General features: G+C 48.3%; 1 protein-coding gene across 7 annotated transcripts in view; it reads left to right on the top strand.

Annotated features, from left to right (window-relative positions):
- The window catches only part of LOC128336014 (rap1 GTPase-activating protein 2), a 196884-nt gene that overhangs the window by 58157 nt on the left and 119813 nt on the right, over nt 1-18914 (top strand). For 5 of the 7 annotated variants that reach the window (XM_053275072.1, XM_053275079.1, XM_053275071.1 and 2 more), the window contains one exon: nt 4431-4466. The exons of 1 other annotated variant lie outside the window; for it this stretch is intronic. In XM_053275072.1, coding sequence (XP_053131047.1) covers nt 4444-4466 — 23 coding nt within the window. In that variant the 5' untranslated portion in view covers nt 4431-4443. Of the gene's footprint in view, nt 1-4430; nt 4467-14592; nt 14852-18914 lie in introns of those variants that run through there. One more of the 7 variants, XM_053275076.1, reaches the window with a different exon arrangement.

Below are 18914 nucleotides of genomic sequence, written 5' to 3'. Positions count from 1 at the left end.
CAGCCACATTTCACAGCCAGCACACATCACATGGGATGCGGTTGACTCAGCGTAATTGCCTACATCCTGTGGTTGAGCAGCCCCACCCAGGCTGGGCTGCCTGGGGTTAGCATATCAACAACAGCCTTAATATGTTGTTGCACTATGGCAGGGATTCTCAACCTTGGGTCCCCAGATGTTGTTGGACTTCAACTCCCATCATTCCCAACCAAAGGCCACTGGGGCTAGGGATTATGGGAGCTGAAGTCCAGTAACATCTGGGGACCCAAGGTTGAGAATCCCTGCACTGTGGGATGTGGTGATGGTCACTAATCCAGCTGGTTTTAAAAGGGGATTGGACAAATTCACTGATAGAGCTTCTAATGGCTACTATCCCTGGTCACTGTATACTTCTCCCCTGCTAACTGCACAAAAGAGGCACTTTTTCCAAAGTGCTGGTCTGGTGCCAGCAAGCCTGACTGGTCCCCTTAGCTAAGCAGGGACTGTCCTGGTTACATACGAATGGGAGACTTGATGTGTGAGCACTGAAAGAGATTTCCCCCTAGGGGATGGTAGGGGTGTCGCGGAACCAGCTGGTCTGTTTCGATTCGAGCCTGGACTGGACTCGGACCAGGCCAATTCAGTCCGGCACTCCCTCGAACCCCCTTCCCAATTTGGTTTGGTACGGGGGCAGGTTCGCAAGCTTTTAAAAAAAAAAATCAAACTTATCCCCTCCGGGGAAGTTATCTGAGGCGGCGGGGGGGAGGGGATCCATGGAAGTTCCCCATCCCCCTGCTGGCCTCCCTTAGTTTCAAAACTGGCCATTGGGCAGCCGCGACGGCCTCCAAAATGGCCACTGTGCCGGGGGAAAGGCCCCCAAACGGGCCGAAGAACAGCCGAACAGCCAATTTTGCAACTAAGGGAGGCTGGCCAGGGGAGGGGGAACCTCCACGGACACCCCGCCACTGCCTCGGATAAGGGAGAAGTTTGGGGGGAAACATTATTTTTACACATACATACACACACACACAGAGAGAGACAGAGAGAGACATATATATACACACACACACAAACCGCTACCCCCCCAACTAGCTGGGGGGTGTGTGTTCAGCCTGGGATTGGACCGAGCAGGAGATGATTCGGTTCAACCCTGAGCGGTCAAACTGAACCATTTCGACATCGAACCAAGTTCCCTCCCTGGCAGTATCTCCAAGAGTGGGCCAAGAGAGATTCCTGCCTGCAGCCTTCGAGAAGCCGTTGCCAGTCTGGGTAGACAATCCTGAGCCAGATGGACCAAGGGTCTGACTCGGTATAAGGCAGCTTCCTGTGTGATTCTCTTTATTGAGCAGCGGGAGAGCAACTGGTCCTATCTATCCCCAGCACAGCATCCCTCCAGTGGCTGTTGCTGGTACCTATCTCACGTTTCTTTTTTTAGATGGTGAGCCCTTTGGAGGCAGAGAGCCATCTGTATTTATTTATTTAAACCGCTTTGGTGACTTTTGTTGAAAAGCAGTGCGTATAACTATTTGGCGTATTCCAGCAGAATCAGAAGGGGCCTGCTCCTGACCGAGGGCTTCCCAGAGGCATCTGGTGGGGGCCACTGTAGGAAACAGGATGCTGGGTTAGATGGGCCTGATCTAGCAGGGCTGTTCCTCTGTTCTTAAGAACAACAAACCACCGCCTTTTAGAGGTTTATTCCAGAAATGACAAAGCCAAATAACCAAACTGCCCTGGTCCTTGCAGCTGAAGCCTACTGATGCAACTGACCTCCGTCAATCAGAGTGAAACTGGTTTCTTGTGGAAGCAGCCACGGTCCCACCCCAGCCTCCAGTCCACATTTTCATCATCACCAAATCCAAACCGCAGTTCTCCTTGGTCTCTAAATATTTCAGCAGGGCCTCTTGATGAGGACAGTAGTCTTCTTCCTCGATTCCCCCTGCCCACCGTCCATTAGCATCCATAAAACATGCAGGCCACAGAGATTTGCACAAACACACAGACACACACACACCCCTACCTCTCAGAACCCATTAGACTTATGATGAGGAATCAGCATGTTTGTAGCAGAGATCAGCAGAATTACTCTGCCCTCTGCTCTGGGGAGGAGAGCTGGTCTGGTGATGGCAAGCATGAATTGCCCCTTTTGCTAAACAGGGCCTGCTCTGGTTTGCATTTGGATGGGGAAACTACATGTGTGAGCACTGGAAGATCTTCCCCTTTGGGAATAATGGGGCCGCTCTGGGAAGAGCACCTGCCTGCGTGCATGCAGAAGGTCCCAAGTTCCCTCCCTGGCAGCATCTCCAGATAAGGCTGGGAGAGACCCCTGCCTGTAGCCTTGGAGAAGCTGCTGCCAGTCTGTGTAGACAGTGCTGAGCTAGGTGGACCGATGGTCAGACGCAGTCTAAGGCAGTTCTGTTCCGTCCACCCATCCGCTCCTGAATTTTTGCTTAACTAGGAGTATGTGTGAAATTGACCTTGGAGTGGGAGTTGGTCTCATCAGCTGTAGCGTCCAGCTCATTCTTTGAGCTTCTTGTCCTTATGGCCCAAAAGCCTCCCTAGACCTGCCTTCCCCTTGGGGAAAAGGGGGGACCTCGCCTGATGTTGCAGCCTCACCAGTTGCACTGCTGCCTGATCTTTGGCAGAGCAAGGCAGTGGCTGTGCTCCAACTCAAAGGCCAAGCACAGAGCAATCTGGGGTGGGCTGCATCACGAGAATGCCTCGCCTCTCCCTCTGCAACATCAGAACATAGGAAGCTGCCATATACTGAGTCAGACCATTGGTCCATCTCGCTCAGTATTGTCAACCCAGACTGGCAGCGGCTTCTCCAAGGTTGCAGGCAGGAGTCTCTTTCCCAGCCCAATCTGGAGATGCTGCCAGGGAGGGAACTGGGAACGTAGATGCTCATCCCAGAGTGGCTCCATCCCCTCAGGGGAATCTCTTCCAGTGCTCACACTTCTAGTCTCCCACTCAAATGCAAACCAGGACAGCCCCTGCTTAGCTAAGGGGACAAAGTCATGCTTGCTGCCACCAGACCAGCTCTCCTCTCTGCAATCCTGACTGAAGCAAGATACTACTCTCTCTCTCTATTTGGAACATGCAGAGGTGCTTTTACCCCTCGATCAGGGCCTCCGCAACCCCTGGGGGCCTCCAAATCCTCTTTAGTCTGTCCTGGGTGATGTGGCCACCGTGCCATGCCACAGACCCACACTGCGAAGGTGCTTTAGAGACAGCGGGAAGTGGGGGAAAGAAAGATGTGAGGTGGGAATATGTTCAGTTGTGTGTGGAAATTTTTCTGCAAATGCACATTTGCATAAATAGACCTGTTTTATATTCTTAATGTTCTTCTGGGTTCTGTTGCTGTTTGTGCCCTCAAGAAGCCACCTGTTCAAAAATACTGTGTGTGTCAGGGTGTGTGTGTCGAGGCATGATGCTTAATTTGCAGGGGAGGCCTCCGACGGGGGAGAGGCTCCAAAGGCCTTTGGGTCCAGGATCCAAAATGACCTATGTGCACCTCTGGGAACCTAGGAACGTAAGGAAGCTGCCATATACTGAGTCAGACCATTGGTCCATCTAGCTCAGTATTGCCTACACAGACTGGCAGCGGCAAAGGGGACAATTCATGCTTGCCACCACCAGACCAGCCCTCCTCTCACAACCAGGCAGGATAGTTGCCTGGTTGTGAGTACCCACTCAGCTAAACGGGGGTAAATGGGGTAACCCCTCAGCTAAATGGGGCTGGCCAACTTGAGGACTACAGCTCCCATCATCCCTAGTCACAACCCCTGCTGGAAAGTCCAGCAACTGCTGCAAAGCCTCAAACTAGCCACACTGGTCTAAGCTCTGATCTTCTGCAACTAGCCCGAAACCCTCTTATCTGGTCAAAGACCATGATAAATACTTCATCAACTTACTTTAATTTCCCCATCTAATATATACGTAAAGCCTGTTAAATCAGTGAAGATTTATAAAAATGGAAAACTCCTTATAAAGTCATAATGGCCGATCTAACAATCTCAAATACAGTTTTTTAAACAAGCAAAGTGAACTATCAAATTGGGTTTTGTGATGGGTTTGGTATATCTTGTGTTATGGGTCTGGTGTATTTGATCCTTGATCGTAAATAAAGTTTCTTTCTTCTTCTATATGTGTGCACAGCTAAAAGAATACAATAAGAAATACAGCAGCCCAAAGATGAGCAGAATTACTCTGCCCTCTGCTCTGGGGAGGAGAGCTGGTCTGGTGGTAGCAAGCATGAATGGTCCCTTTTGCTAAACAGGGTCTGCCCTGGTTTGCATTTGGATGGGAGACTACATGTGTGAGCACTGGAAGAGAGTCCCCTTAGGGGATGGGGCTGCTCTGGGAAGAGCACCTGCCTGCTTGCATGTAGAAGGTCCCAGGTTCCCTCCCTGGCAGCATCGGTCTAATTTCATCTTTGTTCTCTTTTCTTCCAGGATTGACAAAAGCATGCTCGCCAGCCTGAAAATCAAGTAAGTCGCCCGTATTTTCCCTCTTGTATCAACCAATCAATCTTTATTACGGTCATAGACCAGCATAAAGTGTAAGGGGTGATTACATACGATAAAAATACTTAGAGATAATAAAAGTAAGAGCACATGAAAGGTACCTGGGGAACATAAGGGCATAAAAAAGCCTAAATGGCATAAGAATTATAAAAGACATCAACAAGAGAGAGGGCATAAAAGAGGGGTGTAAAAAGATTAGAGGATGTAAGAAGATAGAAATGAAAAAAAAATCATAAAAACTAAGTAATAAAACTAGATAATGACCAACTTATAAAACGATAAGACGATAAGGAGCAGTAAGGAAAACATCTAGGGCACGCAGCGTTGGATAAGCAAAGTGTAGAGCCCCACACTGAGTCACCAGAGGTGACTGATAGGGCCCACTGCCTACCATCTGCCGGCGTATTATTTATTTTATTTATTTTTAACATTTTCTATCCCACTCTTCCTCCAAGGAGCCCAGAGCGGTGTATTACATACTTGAGTTTCTCCTCACAACAACCCTGTGAAGTAGGCTAGGCGGAGAGAGAAGTGACTGGCCCAGAGTCACCCAGCTAGTTTCATGGCTGAATGGGGATTTGAACTCGGGTCTCCCCGGTCCTAGTCCAGCACTCTAACCACTACACCACGCTGGCTAGACGCTGCCACACAGAACCTGGCAACACGATATGTGATGGCAGGCTTAGAGTCAGAGAGCAGGAAAATTGACATGAAATTGGCTTGAGCATCCTGGATACTTGCATAGCAATGGAAGGAAGAGGGAGGCACGAATGTGTCTGTAAAACAAACCGTGGAGGAGGGCATGCTTAGTAGCCCCTCTGGCATCAAGTGAACCTTTTATATCAGCACGGCCTCAAACTGCTGGAGTCCATGCGTGGTGCTCACCTTAGATATCCTTCTGTATCCACCACTGCCTTGATTTGCCTCTTACAAAGGAACATAGGAAGCTGCCATATACTGAGTCAGACCACTGGTCTATCTAGCTCAGTGTGATCGTCACAGACTGGCAACAGCTTCTCTAGAAGTAAGCCGAGGGAAGGCAGGTGTCTCCCACTTTGAGCGCCTTCCACTGGTCCCTCCAGAACAGCAGCTGTCTAGATCTGTTCTTTCCTCTGGGGCCAGAGCAGAAAGGATCCTACAGTTTCTCCGGTTGGAACACCTTCATGCCAGTTGCATGGAAAGTTTGCTTTCTCCTAGGATTGTCTAGGATTTTAAGAATAGCAGGCTGCTTGCAGGGCATGTTAACACGGCTTTCTCAAAGCAAGAAGTATACGTTGGTGGAGAAACATGTCCGTATGACATGGATCATGGTATGATGATGATATGGATCATGGAAGGCGTTTGCCTAAGGCATTTTGGAATCCTGTTGTTTCTTAATTATTTTACATAGGGACATAGGAAGCTGCCATATACTGAGTCAGACCCTTAGTCCATCTAGCTCAGCATTGTCTACTCTGACTGGCAGCAGCTTCTCCAAGGCATCAGGCAGGAGTCTCTCTTAACCCTATCTTAGAGATGCCAAGGAGGGCGGGCAACCCTTCTGCATGATAGTCATCCCAGAGCAGCCCCATCCCCTAAGGGGGATATCTTACAGTGCTCCCACATGTAGTCTCCCATTCAGATGCAAACCAGGGTGGACCCTGCTTAGCAAATGGGACAAGACATGCTGTCTACCCCACTGGCAAGCCACTGCCAGTCTGTGCAGACAATCCTGAGCGAGATGGACCAAGGGTCAGACTCTGTAGAAGGCAGCTTCCTGTATTCCTAAGAAAGAACCCTGTCCTTCCCTCTTCGATGTGGTTCTTCATTCTGGTGCTGTGTTCATCTCAGTCTGCTTGCCTGCTTTTCTCCCTCCATTGGAAGACCGGGCGATTCATGCGCTCAGCGATCCGATGAAATGCAATTGCTTTCCCTTTGAAGCAGAGTTCAGACAGCGGCTATGTGAATCTTAAACGGTTAGCTTGACTTTCCGGGCGGCAGGTGTGTGTGTGTGCGCGTGCAGTGATGGTTTCATTCTCAATGAGACAGAATATCTGCATCTGACCGGGCCGCCCCAGACTGCAGGTGAAGTCTGCAAGTAATTGGATGCTTCTCTGTACGCCAAAATTCCCTGTGTACAGAAAACGAATATATCAAGGAGAGAGTTCCAAGCACAAGGCAGGCGAAAAGGGTCCATGATGGGTGGTGGCCTACAGATAGATTTTTTGGTGGCTAACACCCAGTGGCATTCAAAGTCCAGGGCCTCCACACACACCCTGGGGACTTCAAATTCTCTTTAGTCTGTCCCGGGTGGTGTGGTCGCCGTGCCGTTGGCCCTCACTGTGCCGGGCGGCTGAACCAGTGTGGTGTAGTGGTTAGAGTGCTGGACTAGGACCGGAGAGACCCGAGTTCAAATCCCCCATTCAGCCATGTGACTTGCTGAGTTACTCTGTGCCAGTCGCTTCTCTCTCAGCCTAGCTTACTTCACAGGGTTGTTGTGAGGGGAAACTTAAGTATGTAGTACACCTCTCTGGGCTCCTTGGAAGAAGAGCGGGATGTAAATAACAACAACATGACTGGGACCTGCGCCAGGCCGCCAAGTGTGACCTCTGCTTTAGAGGTAGAGTGGGGAGTGGGGAAAGAATCATGTGGGGTGGACATGTGTTAAGTTGTGCGCTGAAATGTTTCCGCTCATGCATAGTTGCATCCATATGCCTGTTTTTTTTTCATCTTTACATTCTTGTGAGTTCAGTTGCTGTTTGTGCCCTCAAGAACTTACGTGTTAAAAAGTGGGGGGGGGATGCTGCTTAACTTGTGGGGTGGTGGCATCATTAGCCCATGTGCCAACTCTTTGCCAAGGGGGGCACAGGTGGGCAGGCTCCTCCTGCAGCCCTGGCCACATGGGTTTCTTTCCTGGTGCTGATGGAGGCGGGGCGGGCAGCTGTGGAGGCAGGCGGAGCCTGGCCCAGCCCAATCGGGAAGCCCGTCTTCGCTGCCCCGGTCACCCCCTGGTCCTTCCAACCCTGGTTCTCCATTTCTCTCTGAGGATCAAACTGGACATTACTTTTAAAGCAAAATTAGGGCTGGTGTGTTTCTTTTTATATGTAGCCAATATTAACCAAGCCTTTGGCAGTCTGGGTCTGTGCCATGGGAGGAGGGGGTACAGATGATGATCATGATGATAATGATGATGATAAGATAGCTGTGGGGTAAATAAATAATGATAATAGTAAGTAATAATAATCTACCTATATATTATATATTATTTATTTAAATAAATAAGATGGCTCTCTGTCCCCAAAGGGCTCACAATCTAAAAATATATCTATCTAAGGTGTACCCATTGCTAATCCCATGTGTGGAAGCTCTCACGAGAGTTCGCAAGCGAGATGCTGGCAGGGGGAGAGGATAGTGGCAGCGCCAGCAGGTGAGGCGGGAAACAAAATGGCGGTGAGGGAGAGCAAATGGAGACAGGCAGGGAGAGAAAGCGGCGGCGGGGGCAGGCGGGAGGGGGAAGAAAACGGCAGTGGCGGGCGGGCAGAGAAGAGAACGGCAGCGGCGGGGGTGTGTGGAAAGAAATCAGCGACGGGCAGGGGAAACTAGAGGACCAGATTCTGTGTGCCCAGCCCAGATAGTAACAATTAATAAATAACGAATAAATTATTATTATTATTATTATTATTATTATTATTATTATTATTAAATGAGTTAATAATAATGAATGAATAGCTGTGGGTAATTAATTAATTAATAGCTGTGGGGTAGCTTGGGGTGGCCGAGGGTTAAAACAGCTTCACAACGTGGTCCCAGTCCCTCAGTCCGACTACAGATGTCTGCCTATGGTTAAGCTTTGGGTGATTCTCTGCTCCAAAGTGAATTCCCTGCTGGCTGGTTCCTGCCAATCATGGCCCATCTCCTGCCACTTGCTTCTCATTGGCCTTCTGCTTCCCCCGCAGTGCTTCCTCCTTCCCCAAGAACAATCTTTGCCCTTTGTTTTGACGGCTTGGCTTGATGGGCTGTCGGCTTGACCCCGCTCGGCTGGCCCAGTGCCTAATTGCCTTTGGGGATGCCTACCCTGCCAACCGGATTGGTTTCGTCACATCCTGAAGGCTGGCTGCGGAGGAGTCGATGAGTGAAAGCAATAACATTCCTGGCTGGAGGCGATTGCGTCTTATCTTTCCACTCTGACAGTCTTTTTTGTATATATAATATTCATGATGCCTCTGGGCTGGGGCTGGAAGGAGGAGTTTTGGGGGCTTCTGCCTTTAGGCGGGGAGGGATTCTGGGTACCGGAAAGCGAGGGCGGGGGCGGGGGAGGGAGGAAAGGGAGATCGGCCGGGTGGGGAGGAGGGGGGGATTTTTCAAAGGATTTGGGCAGAGGGCTGATTTTTGGTGATTTCATTTGTTGGAGTTTTGTTGCTTCTGAGGTGTTCTGAGTGTGGATTCTATGATAGCAAATGAGATTTTCAATAAGACACCATGAATCCACTCTCATTTGCTATCATAGAATCTACACTCAGAACATCTAAGAAACAACAGAACCCTGTACCCCATGGGTTAGAAACTCATGGGGGTGGTTGGCACCCTATGTGCACTACACCACCACTCGCTCTGATCCACCCCAACACCCCCCCAAGTGCACTTATGGGGCTGCTGAAACCTCCATTATACCTTATGAGGAAAAACCTTAAAGACACGTAAACTTCAACAATTCACCAAAAATCAACCCTCTGCCCAAATCCTTTGAAAAAAATCTGGTAGCTTCCTTGCCCCTATCTTGCACTAACACCAACCCCACACAGCTCTGGGCCACCCCTTCCCCCCCGACGTGAAGCAATACACCTTCCATTATACCTAATGGTGGAAAACCTTAAAGATGTGTAAACTTCAACAATTCACCAAAAATCAGCCCTTTGCCCAATCACTCTGCAATTGGGGTAGTAGCCTCCACCCATTAGGCACTACCACCCCACCCCACTCTTTTGGCCCTGGGACCCGAAATTCGAGTAGACATCACATCAGACCTTTTTGCATTGAAGTCAATGGGAGGCAAAAAGGCGGGAAATTCAAATTGATGTCATTGCTCAAAATGGAGGGGGAAGAAGAAGGCATTTATCAGCCACAAAATGGAGGGCTGAAACAACAAATATTTCGGATCCGAAATGGGTGATTCGTTTTGGATCCGAATAATTTGGGGGGGCTTCGAGGGTGATTCGGTTCGGATCCGAATCACCCGAAATCGGCCGTTTCAGGTACAGATCGTTCTGTACCCGAAACATTTCGCACATCCCTAACCGACGCAGCTTATGAAGGTAGTGGAAGACCTAGCCAAATTGTGTTTGCATACTTATGACTTTGTAAGCTGGTACAGTATCCCAGGCTCGACATCAGGTCTTGTGCCTCCATGGCATGAACATCACGGCCCATCGAAAATCATAGGAACATAGGCAGCTGCCATCTACTGAGTCAGACCCTTGATCCATCTAGCTCAGTATTGTCCATCCAGACTGGCAGCAGCTTCTCCAAAATCTCTCCCAGTCTTATCTTGAAGATGCTGCCAGGGAGGGAACTTGGAACCTTCTGCATGTAAGCACACAGATGCTCTTCAAAGAGTGGCACCATCCTCTACGGCAGGCTTCCCCAACCTGCGGCCCTCCTGATATTGCTGAACTACAATTCCCATCACCCTTCATTATCATGGCGATTACAAACAACAGAGGGGATAGTGAGTCCCCTTGGAAAATGCCTCTTCTAATGCTAACCTGTCCAAGTGTCTCACCATTGATTGTTAACTGTGTACTCCACATGCTCATTGCTTTTTAAAATAAATATCTGAATGTTTTTGCTGACACCAATTGTTTCTAAACATTTTCGTATCCATTTATGAGACAATGAGGCAAAGGCCATCTTGTAGTCAATCCATGCAACGCTTAGATTTGTTTTTCTTCTCTTGCAATTTTCTAAAATCATGTTGTCAATCAGCAGCTGGTCTTTTGTGCCTCTGGTGTTTGGGCAATTTCCTTTCTGTTCAACTGGAAGCAGCGTATTAGTTAATAAGTGTTGCATGACTTCATCTGCTATTGTTCCAGTTAATAATTTGAACATGGTTGGCAGACAGGTCATCGGTCTATAATTACTTGGAACGGCACCTTTTTGCTGGGTCTTTCATTATGAGATGAACTCATTATGCAATGAGTTTTCCCACTTGTTAACCACTGTTCAATATCACCTCCTTGCAAAATGTGATTGAACTGTTTCTATAGTTGTTTATGAAGGCTTGTTAGGTATTTAAGCCAAAAGCCATGCAGTTCATCGTCGCCTGGTGCAGTCTAATTTTTAATTTTCTTTGCTCTTTCACTTATTAATTCTGGTGTTATTATTAGATCTTGCATTTGTTGGTTACATCTTCTGACCTCTTTTACCCAGCCTGCTTTTTTATTATAATCTATTGGATTGTCCCATAATTTCCCCCAGAATTGCACTGTTTCTTCTTTATTTGGTGTCTGTGTTTCTTGCAGTTTCTCCTTCTGGCACCCCCAAACAGGTTTGAATTTGAGCCAAACCGGGCCCCAAGTTTGATGATGCCCAAACCAAACATGCACAGTGTTGTTTGAATTCGGTTCGGACTCAAACTGAACCAGTCAAACTGTTTTTTCTGTACATCCCTACTATGTGCAAGGATATAGCTCAAGTATTTCCCTGTTTTGCATGTTCAGTCCATGGCAGCATCTCCAGGACGCTTTACAGATTAGACCCTGCAACGGGGTCACATCGTATTTCGGAAGTGTGCTTCCACACTTCCTGTGTTGTGACACTGCAGTCCCTACACAGACAGCAGGGTGCCGTTCACATTTCCAGTGCCTTGTTTCTAATTTAATCGCTGCAGTATAAAGCTAGGATGTCATATATCTGGCGTTAAAAAGTTGCTATTTTTTCAGGTGGTAAGTTTCTGCAAGACTGCTCCCCCTGCTGCTTACATTTTGAAAGCCGCTTGCCTGAACAGAGGCATTTTGTTGCTGTTGAGCAGCTAGTCTGGAAAGCCCCCAGGTAAAGGTAAAGTGTGCTGTTGAGTCAGTGTCAACTCCTGGCCACCACAGAGCCCTGTGGTTGACTTTGGTAGAATCCAGGAGGGGTTGACCATTGCCTCTTCCCGCTCAGTATGAAATGATGCCTTTCAGCATCTTCCTCTATCTCTGCTGCCCAGGATTGGGAAATACTCTTGACTGAGCTGGGGCCAGTCTCCTTTCTGCATCTCCAAATGCGTCCATCAATTATTGCTCCACCTGGGCATTTTCCATACAGAGCTTTTAGCTCACATCTCTTCTGGAATGGAAGGTGTGCATTCAGGTTTCGGCCAGATTGACCCCGAAGACCCTGCAAGCTCTCGGGGAGAACTCCAGGCACGATTAAGAACTTTCATGCACGTTAAGAGCATAGCCCGATTTATATACAGGGTAGAAAAATCCACTTTTTGAATTTGCAGTGAAGCCTTTGCCGTAAACTCTCGAGAAAGCCTGTGGTGTGAAAAACGCCCTGGTCATTAGAACAACAGTGATATCGCTTTGTGTAATTTTCGATTATGTAACTTTCTTTATATAATCTTAAGAGTTGGTGGAGGTGGGGGAGGAGAGAAATGAGAGTGGCAGTAAGGAATAACGAAGTGTTCCAGGGGGGGTTAATAAAAAAGATTTCTTCACCGAATCCAACATTCTGCTGTGAAACATAGCAATTAAGGAGGCTGCTTGGGTCTGTCTGTCTATCTGAAAGTGACATTTGATTGTTTCTTGCTGAGTTTGTATCCCCCGACAAAGGCACTGAAATGCACCTGTCCAACCCTGGGCAAATATCCTTGCTAGGAAACCTTCTGTCCTGAATATTGTTGCCCGCTTTAAGAGTGGATCCTGTTGTATTCTAGCACGTATTCTAGTCTGCTTCTGCCCAGGAAATTTGTACACCATATAAGCCAGGAACGGAAACTCTCGGTATGCTTCCCACCCCTTCAAATTGATTAATTGATTTTTCAAATTTATAAACCGCCCCACACTTCCGTCTCTAGGCAATTTACAACAAAAATTCCCTGTGGCTTTTGTAGGGCCCTGTCTGTCAGCCACAGCCATCATGCTGGAATACTGGCAAATTTTGAGGGTCGACGTTTCTGACCCCATAACCTACACAAAACCTCCTTTAGAATCCTACAAAAAGCAGAGTTGGAGGCTTTTCCGCCACACCAGCCTCCGTCTCTCCCTCTCCCCCTTGTTGCTTTGCTTAACATCTGGGCCTGAAAAAGAGATCTGTTGAACTCAGAAGCTTATTCACAACTTGGTGATATTTTAGTTCATCCTAATGAAGATATTATGCCACCTAATGGAACAGCGGGGAAGCAATCGGCCTAGAGAGCAGGAGGCTGTTGGTTCAAATCCCTGCTGGTGTATATCAGGCAGCAGCGATACAGGAAAGTGGTGAAAGGCATCATCTCATACTGTGCGGGAGATGGCAATGGTCAACCCCTCCTGTATTCTACCAAAGAAAACCGCATGGCTCTGTGGTCACCAGGAGTCAACACCGACTCGACGGCATAACCTTTAATAAAGGTACCATATTACGCTGCTTTGGCAGGAGTGAACGTGTGGTTGGTGGGGTGGATGCACACTTAGAATTAAGTGTCAGGGTGCCCATGAATTTATTTTCAAATTCAGAACTGATTCCAGTTCTTTGTCACAAAAATCCATGTCTGGTTTTGCCCCCAACTTCTTTCCAGCAGCCTACTTGGGAGGTTAGGGGCCTTCCTTGTTCTTATTGTTACATTGGAATTGGAAACTTTTGCACATCAGAACATTGGAAGTGGCTGAGTGAAACCATTGGTCCATCTCGCTCAATAATGTCTACACAGACTGGCAGCAGCTTCTCCAAAGCAAGCAGGAGTTGCTCCCAGCCATATCTGGAGACGCCAAGGAGGGAACCTGGAAGCATCTGCATGCAGATGCTCTTCCCAGAGCGGCCCCATCCCCTAAGGGGGATGTCTTACAGTGCTCACACATAGGGAAGCTCTCCACAGGCACGTGCAAAACCGGGCTAAGGAAGCCCAGCCCGCTTTTGCACGTGCATGTGTACCACCAGGATCGGGACTGATCCCAGCGGCAAACCCGCCTCCAGAGCCACCCTCCAAAATGAGGTTCGGAGATCGAGCGTCTGCTCATCGATCAGCTGTGGGTGATTGCAGCCTCAGCAGGCAGACTGAGGCGATCTCGGGGAGGGGAGGGGGGATTCCCATAATGCACTGCACTCTCCTCAAGGGGAGGAGAGCTGGCCTTGTGGTAGCAAGCATGACTTGCTACCCCTTAGCTAAGCAGGGTCCACCCTGGTTTGCATTTGAATGGGAGAGTACATGTGTGAGCACTGCAAGATATTCCCCTTAAGGGATGGGGCCGCTCTGAGAAGAGCATCCAGGGTCTGAGTCCCCTCCCTGGCAGCATCTCCAAGAAAGGGCTGAGAGAGATTCCTGCCTGCAACCTTGGAGAAGCTGCTGCCAGTCTGTGAAGACAATACTGAGCTAGATGGACCAAGGGTCTGACTCAGTATATGGCAGCTTCCTATGTTCCTCGTGCAGAGCATTATTTGAGCTCCGGGGGACAGAGTGATACAGGGCGAAATGTCCTGGCACCCAACCCTCAGAGCCACTGACAGCAGCCAGTAGGCATCTGGGTGGGTGACTCGCCCGCCAAAGAGAAGTCCGACACTCATCTGTGGGGAGGTAAGCTCTTTAGGGCTTCCTCCCTGCTAACCCTCTTGCCTCTTCTCGCTGCGCGTGAGAAAGGGCTCATCTCCCATGCAAATGCAAACCAGGGCAGACCCTGCTTAGCAAGGGGGCAATTCATACTCGCTACCACAAGACCAGCTCTCCTTCCTGCAAATCACGAGCTCTCTTGACTGACCATCCCTGAGTTCCATAGCCAATTATATCCAGTTTTTGTTTTTGTTTTAAGTGGATTCAGTCATCTGCATCTAACACATCTGAGCCAGGCACTCGCTCCCCTTTCTTTTTTTAAACACTTTAATTTGGTTTTCATTAGTTCCTATGGTAACCACGAGTGTGTCTGTGGAGGGTTTTGAAATTAAGAGAAAATGAGTGCATATTCTAGAATGAGGGCATTGCCGGAGAAAAGAGCTGAGAGAGAGACTTGCCTGGATAAGTTGGCAGTCTGGCTGATTGGATTTCTCTAACAATGAAAGGAAAAGGTGTAGGGATTTATCTGCAGTTGTAACTAGAGAGGTACCCCTGGGGCAGGAGATACCTTGCGGTGGCTTCCCTTCCTAACTCTCTGACCTGACTGGAAAAGCCTCAAATTGTGCGCTGTGCAGAAGCAGCTCTGGTAAGTTGGCTTGTTTTTGCTTGCCTTGTCTGTGTTGTTGTTTTATCCGGCCCAACTAAAACAAAAGAAAAGACCAAATGATTGTGTGTGAATAACCCTTTGGTGTGTGAAGATAGATTGAACTTGGGTCGGTCTTAAAGGGTTAGACCATCTCCATTTTAAAACCCATTCAGAGGGAGGTCTTACAGGGCCAGTCCATCTTCTTAGAGGGTGTGAGGCTGGAAGGCACCTGTGTCCCAGACTCATCAAGCACATTGAGGAGAGGCACCTGCTTGCAAACCAGCAGAGGGCAGAGCAGTCAGGAGGGAGACGAAAAGGAGCCCCTTCAGAGTGGGAAGAGGCTGGATTTCCAGGACACAAGAAGCAAGCGGCCTGTGGGTGAAGAGGAAGGCCTACCTGGGTGTCGTTTGAAAGGCAAGTTCTGCGTGGGGCCCACCAATGATGGGAGTCAGTTTGCAAGGGCCAAGAGAAGAAAATCCCTTGGAAGGCTGAAGGGGTTCTCTGTTGAAGGTTCACTGGGCCCTTCGAGGGCTGTAGATTAAAAAGGGAGTAAGCCTTTGTCGAGTGTAGTCAGTCCCCCTAGACCAGGGGTTCTCAACGTTGGGTCTCCAGATGTTATTGGACTTCAATTCCCATAATCCCCAGCCACGGTGACCTTTGGTTGGGGATTAGGGGAGCTGAAGACCAATAACATCTAGGGATCCAACATGGAGAATCCCTGCTCTAGAAGAACACCTCAAAACGAGAAGAGAGATAAGGACAGCAGGCAGGGGTTCCCAGCTGGTGGTCCTCCAGATGCTGCTGGACTACAACTCCCATTGTCCCCAGCTATGATTGATTGTGACTGGAGATGATGGGAGTTGTAGCCCACAGCAGCATCTGGAGGACCAACTCCCATCATCCCCAGCTATAATTGATTGTGACTGGGGATGATGGGTGTTGTAGTCCAGGAGCATCTGGAGGACCACAGGTTCGGAAGGGGGATAGTTTTGTTGCATTTTCAAATAATAATTGGTGGATTAATCTGATGGTCTGAGACTCCTTTTTGCCGAGGCTCTTTGCAAGCTCAAGGAAATATCAGTCCTTATGCTGTTGAACTCCCCCTTTGTGGGGAGGAGGATGCAACATGGTCCTATGGTCTGAGGTTTCGTGAGGCCTTTTGGAGGCATGTGGTGCTTCTCTGCTGCCTCGGCTTGTCTGATCTGCTGGGTTGTGAGGCCTTGTGAGCCCCTTAGCGTCTCACACGTAGACAACACACACACAGAGTCCTGCTTCAAGCCAGCAATTTGTTTGCTGGCTGGGAGCGGATGAGGAATTATGTGCCCACACTTCCTTGTCCTGGCCACGCCCCCTGCATTGGGAGACATGTGAAATTGGCACAACGGTGATCCAACAGTGTGATCCCCGATTCGTGATGGTGAACGGTGCAATCCCCGATTCGTGATGGGGTCCAGGGATTGTGCAAAAGTGATCCATTGGCACAACGGTGATCCGTAGCCATAACAGGGATCCTGCATCAAGATCTGGTGACATTGGTGTGACGGTGGGGTTGCTGGGCCATCGACAAGCCCCTTATAGTGAGGGGGCTCAGAAGGGGTCATCTTTGGTACAACAAACTTCCTGAAGGGGCTCCAAAAAGCAAAGTCAGGGAAGTGGGTTTGAAGGAGAAGTGAGACCAGCTTGGCACGTCTCGGAACGTTCAGGAAGCGAAAGCACCAAAAGGGAAGAGCAAACCTGCGACTTGGGCATTTGGGCCGCCATAAAAGAGGCGCTTTGAAATGAGCCTTCACCGCAGACTCCACCCTAGTGATGTGGAGAGCCATTCTCCCCCTGGCTTCAGTTTCATACTTGTGTATGTATTTCTTCTGCATGTTGGCACCTTTTGGAAAGTAGCTGAGCACCTTCCACAGGGGCCGAGATGCAGCCAGCAGCAGGAATAGCAGAAAAATATCTGGGGCTGTGAATTCCAGAACAGTACAGTACATGACTGTACCTGGGTTCGTTTTAAAAGTGAGCCTGGACACGGGACCTTCAAATGCATGGTATAGATAGGAAATGTACTGCTGTACCTGTGTACAGTGCACACTCGTACGAGCGGTCAAAGGGAGGAGAGCTGGTCTTGTGGTAGCAAACATCAGTTGTCCTCTTTGCTGAGCAGGGTCTGCTCTGATTTGCATTTGAATGGGAGACTACATGTTTGAGCACTGGAAGATCTTCCCTTTAGGGGATGGGGCCGCTCTGGGAAGTGCAGAAGGTTCCCAGTTCCTTCCCTGGCAGCATCTCCAAGATAGAGCTGGGAGAGATTCCTGCCTGCCACCTTGGAGAAGCCGCTGCCAGTCTGTGTAGCCAATACTGAGCTAGATAGACCAATGGTCTGACTCGGTAGATGGCAGCTCCCTGTGTCCTTATGTAACATGTGAATGGCTGCTCCTGGAGAATTCCTGCCCGCCCCCAATATGTTTTCAGCTCTGCCCCCCACCCCACAAGATCCCCATTAAAATAAGTCTCCCAGGATTGCTTTCAACAGCCACTTTGAGATTGGTGCTGACCTAGATGCTGAGTCACCTGTTCCAGTGACTCAGGTTGCCTGTTTGCATACAGACCGCTTTAGGCCGCAGGGCCCACTAGAGGGCGCCTTTGCCACAGCAATTGAGGAGTTCAAACTTGAATGGCTCCTTTGCTTTGGTCTTATTTTTAGCTGCTCTTGTTTGCTAACAGGTCAAAGGGCTGATGGATATCCTGCCAAGAACTTGTAGAAATTCACTGGCCAAGGGCGTGTTGATAGTGGGTAAATACACCTGTATTTACCCAAATTGAGGATGACCTGAATAAGACGACGCCCTTAAAAATAGAGGTTATATTCAGATTATGCTTGCATTTACTTGAAAGGGACAGGACTCTGAATTTGAGAGAACTGAATTTAAGATTTCTAATATTTAAAACCTTGGGGAAAACCTACTCTGGGATTCAGGTCAGTACAGTACCGTACAGTTACCACCTTAAGTGGCACAGCGGGGAAATGCTTGACTAACAAGCAGAAGGTTGCCGGTTCGAATCCCCACTGGTATGAGAAACCCCTTTATCAGGCAGCAGCGATATAGGAAGATGCGGAAAGGCATCATCTCATGCTGCGCGGGAGGAGGCAATGGTAACCTCCTCCTGTATTCTACCAAAAGAAAACCACAGAGCTCTGTGGGCAGGGCCAGGAGTTGAAATCGACTTGATGGCACACTTTACTTTTACAGTACAGTTAGACTTGCACTAAGATGACCAAGTTGCAGGTTGTAGCAATTTCCTGCACTGAGAGGAGAAGACTGCTAAGGTCCCTTCCAGCTCTAAAACACTGTGATTCTATTCTGTGAGTCTCCAAGCCATTCTTGGACATGGCTCCGAACAAACAGAAATGCTAAGGAGGTACAGATGTTATAGTAAAAAATAAAAGAGCACGGTACTCACTGGAACAGGACATGAGGAAAGAGGTGGATGCCCTGTATTGTACTTTGTGTTTCGTTTTTGCATTGTGATTTGTCGTGTTTTCTGTGTGTTTATTGGTTTTTAAAAAAATGTTGTGTTGTGAGCTGCCCAGAGAACAATTTGTTATGGGGCGGCTAACAAACATTGTAGTTGTAGTTGTTGTTATGGTTGCACAAGCTTTTTATAATATTTTCAGGCACAAAACACCCGAAAAAATCCAGGGTTGATAAAAATAGATGATTGGTTTTAAATTTTTAAAAAAATCAGATTTCTATTTAAATCGGATTTTTAAAAATTTATATTGGTGGTTTTTTAAATTTAAAAAATCATAAATAACCTAGTCAAAGATGTCATCATGAATATTAATCATAATTCTATTCTGGAAACATGTTAACAGCAGTATATGGGGGTGAGAGATCACAGACCTGATCAATCCTATTCTGTGTACATGCAGCACACACAGAGAGAGTGGAGTCCTTCCTCCTCGACCCTCAAGTGCAAAGACAAAAAAGGACGATGAATGAACAGTGGATTTGTGAGGTTGGAATAGATCTGAGCAAGGAAAAGGGGTCTGGATATAAATGCAACA

The sequence above is a fragment of the Hemicordylus capensis genome, chromosome 12, assembly GCF_027244095.1.
Source record: "Hemicordylus capensis ecotype Gifberg chromosome 12, rHemCap1.1.pri, whole genome shotgun sequence".
In the NCBI taxonomy this organism is placed as follows: domain Eukaryota; kingdom Metazoa; phylum Chordata; class Lepidosauria; order Squamata; family Cordylidae; genus Hemicordylus; species Hemicordylus capensis.
Note: the sequence above shows the minus strand (reverse complement) of the source record. Positions and strands in the feature narration are given on the sequence as shown.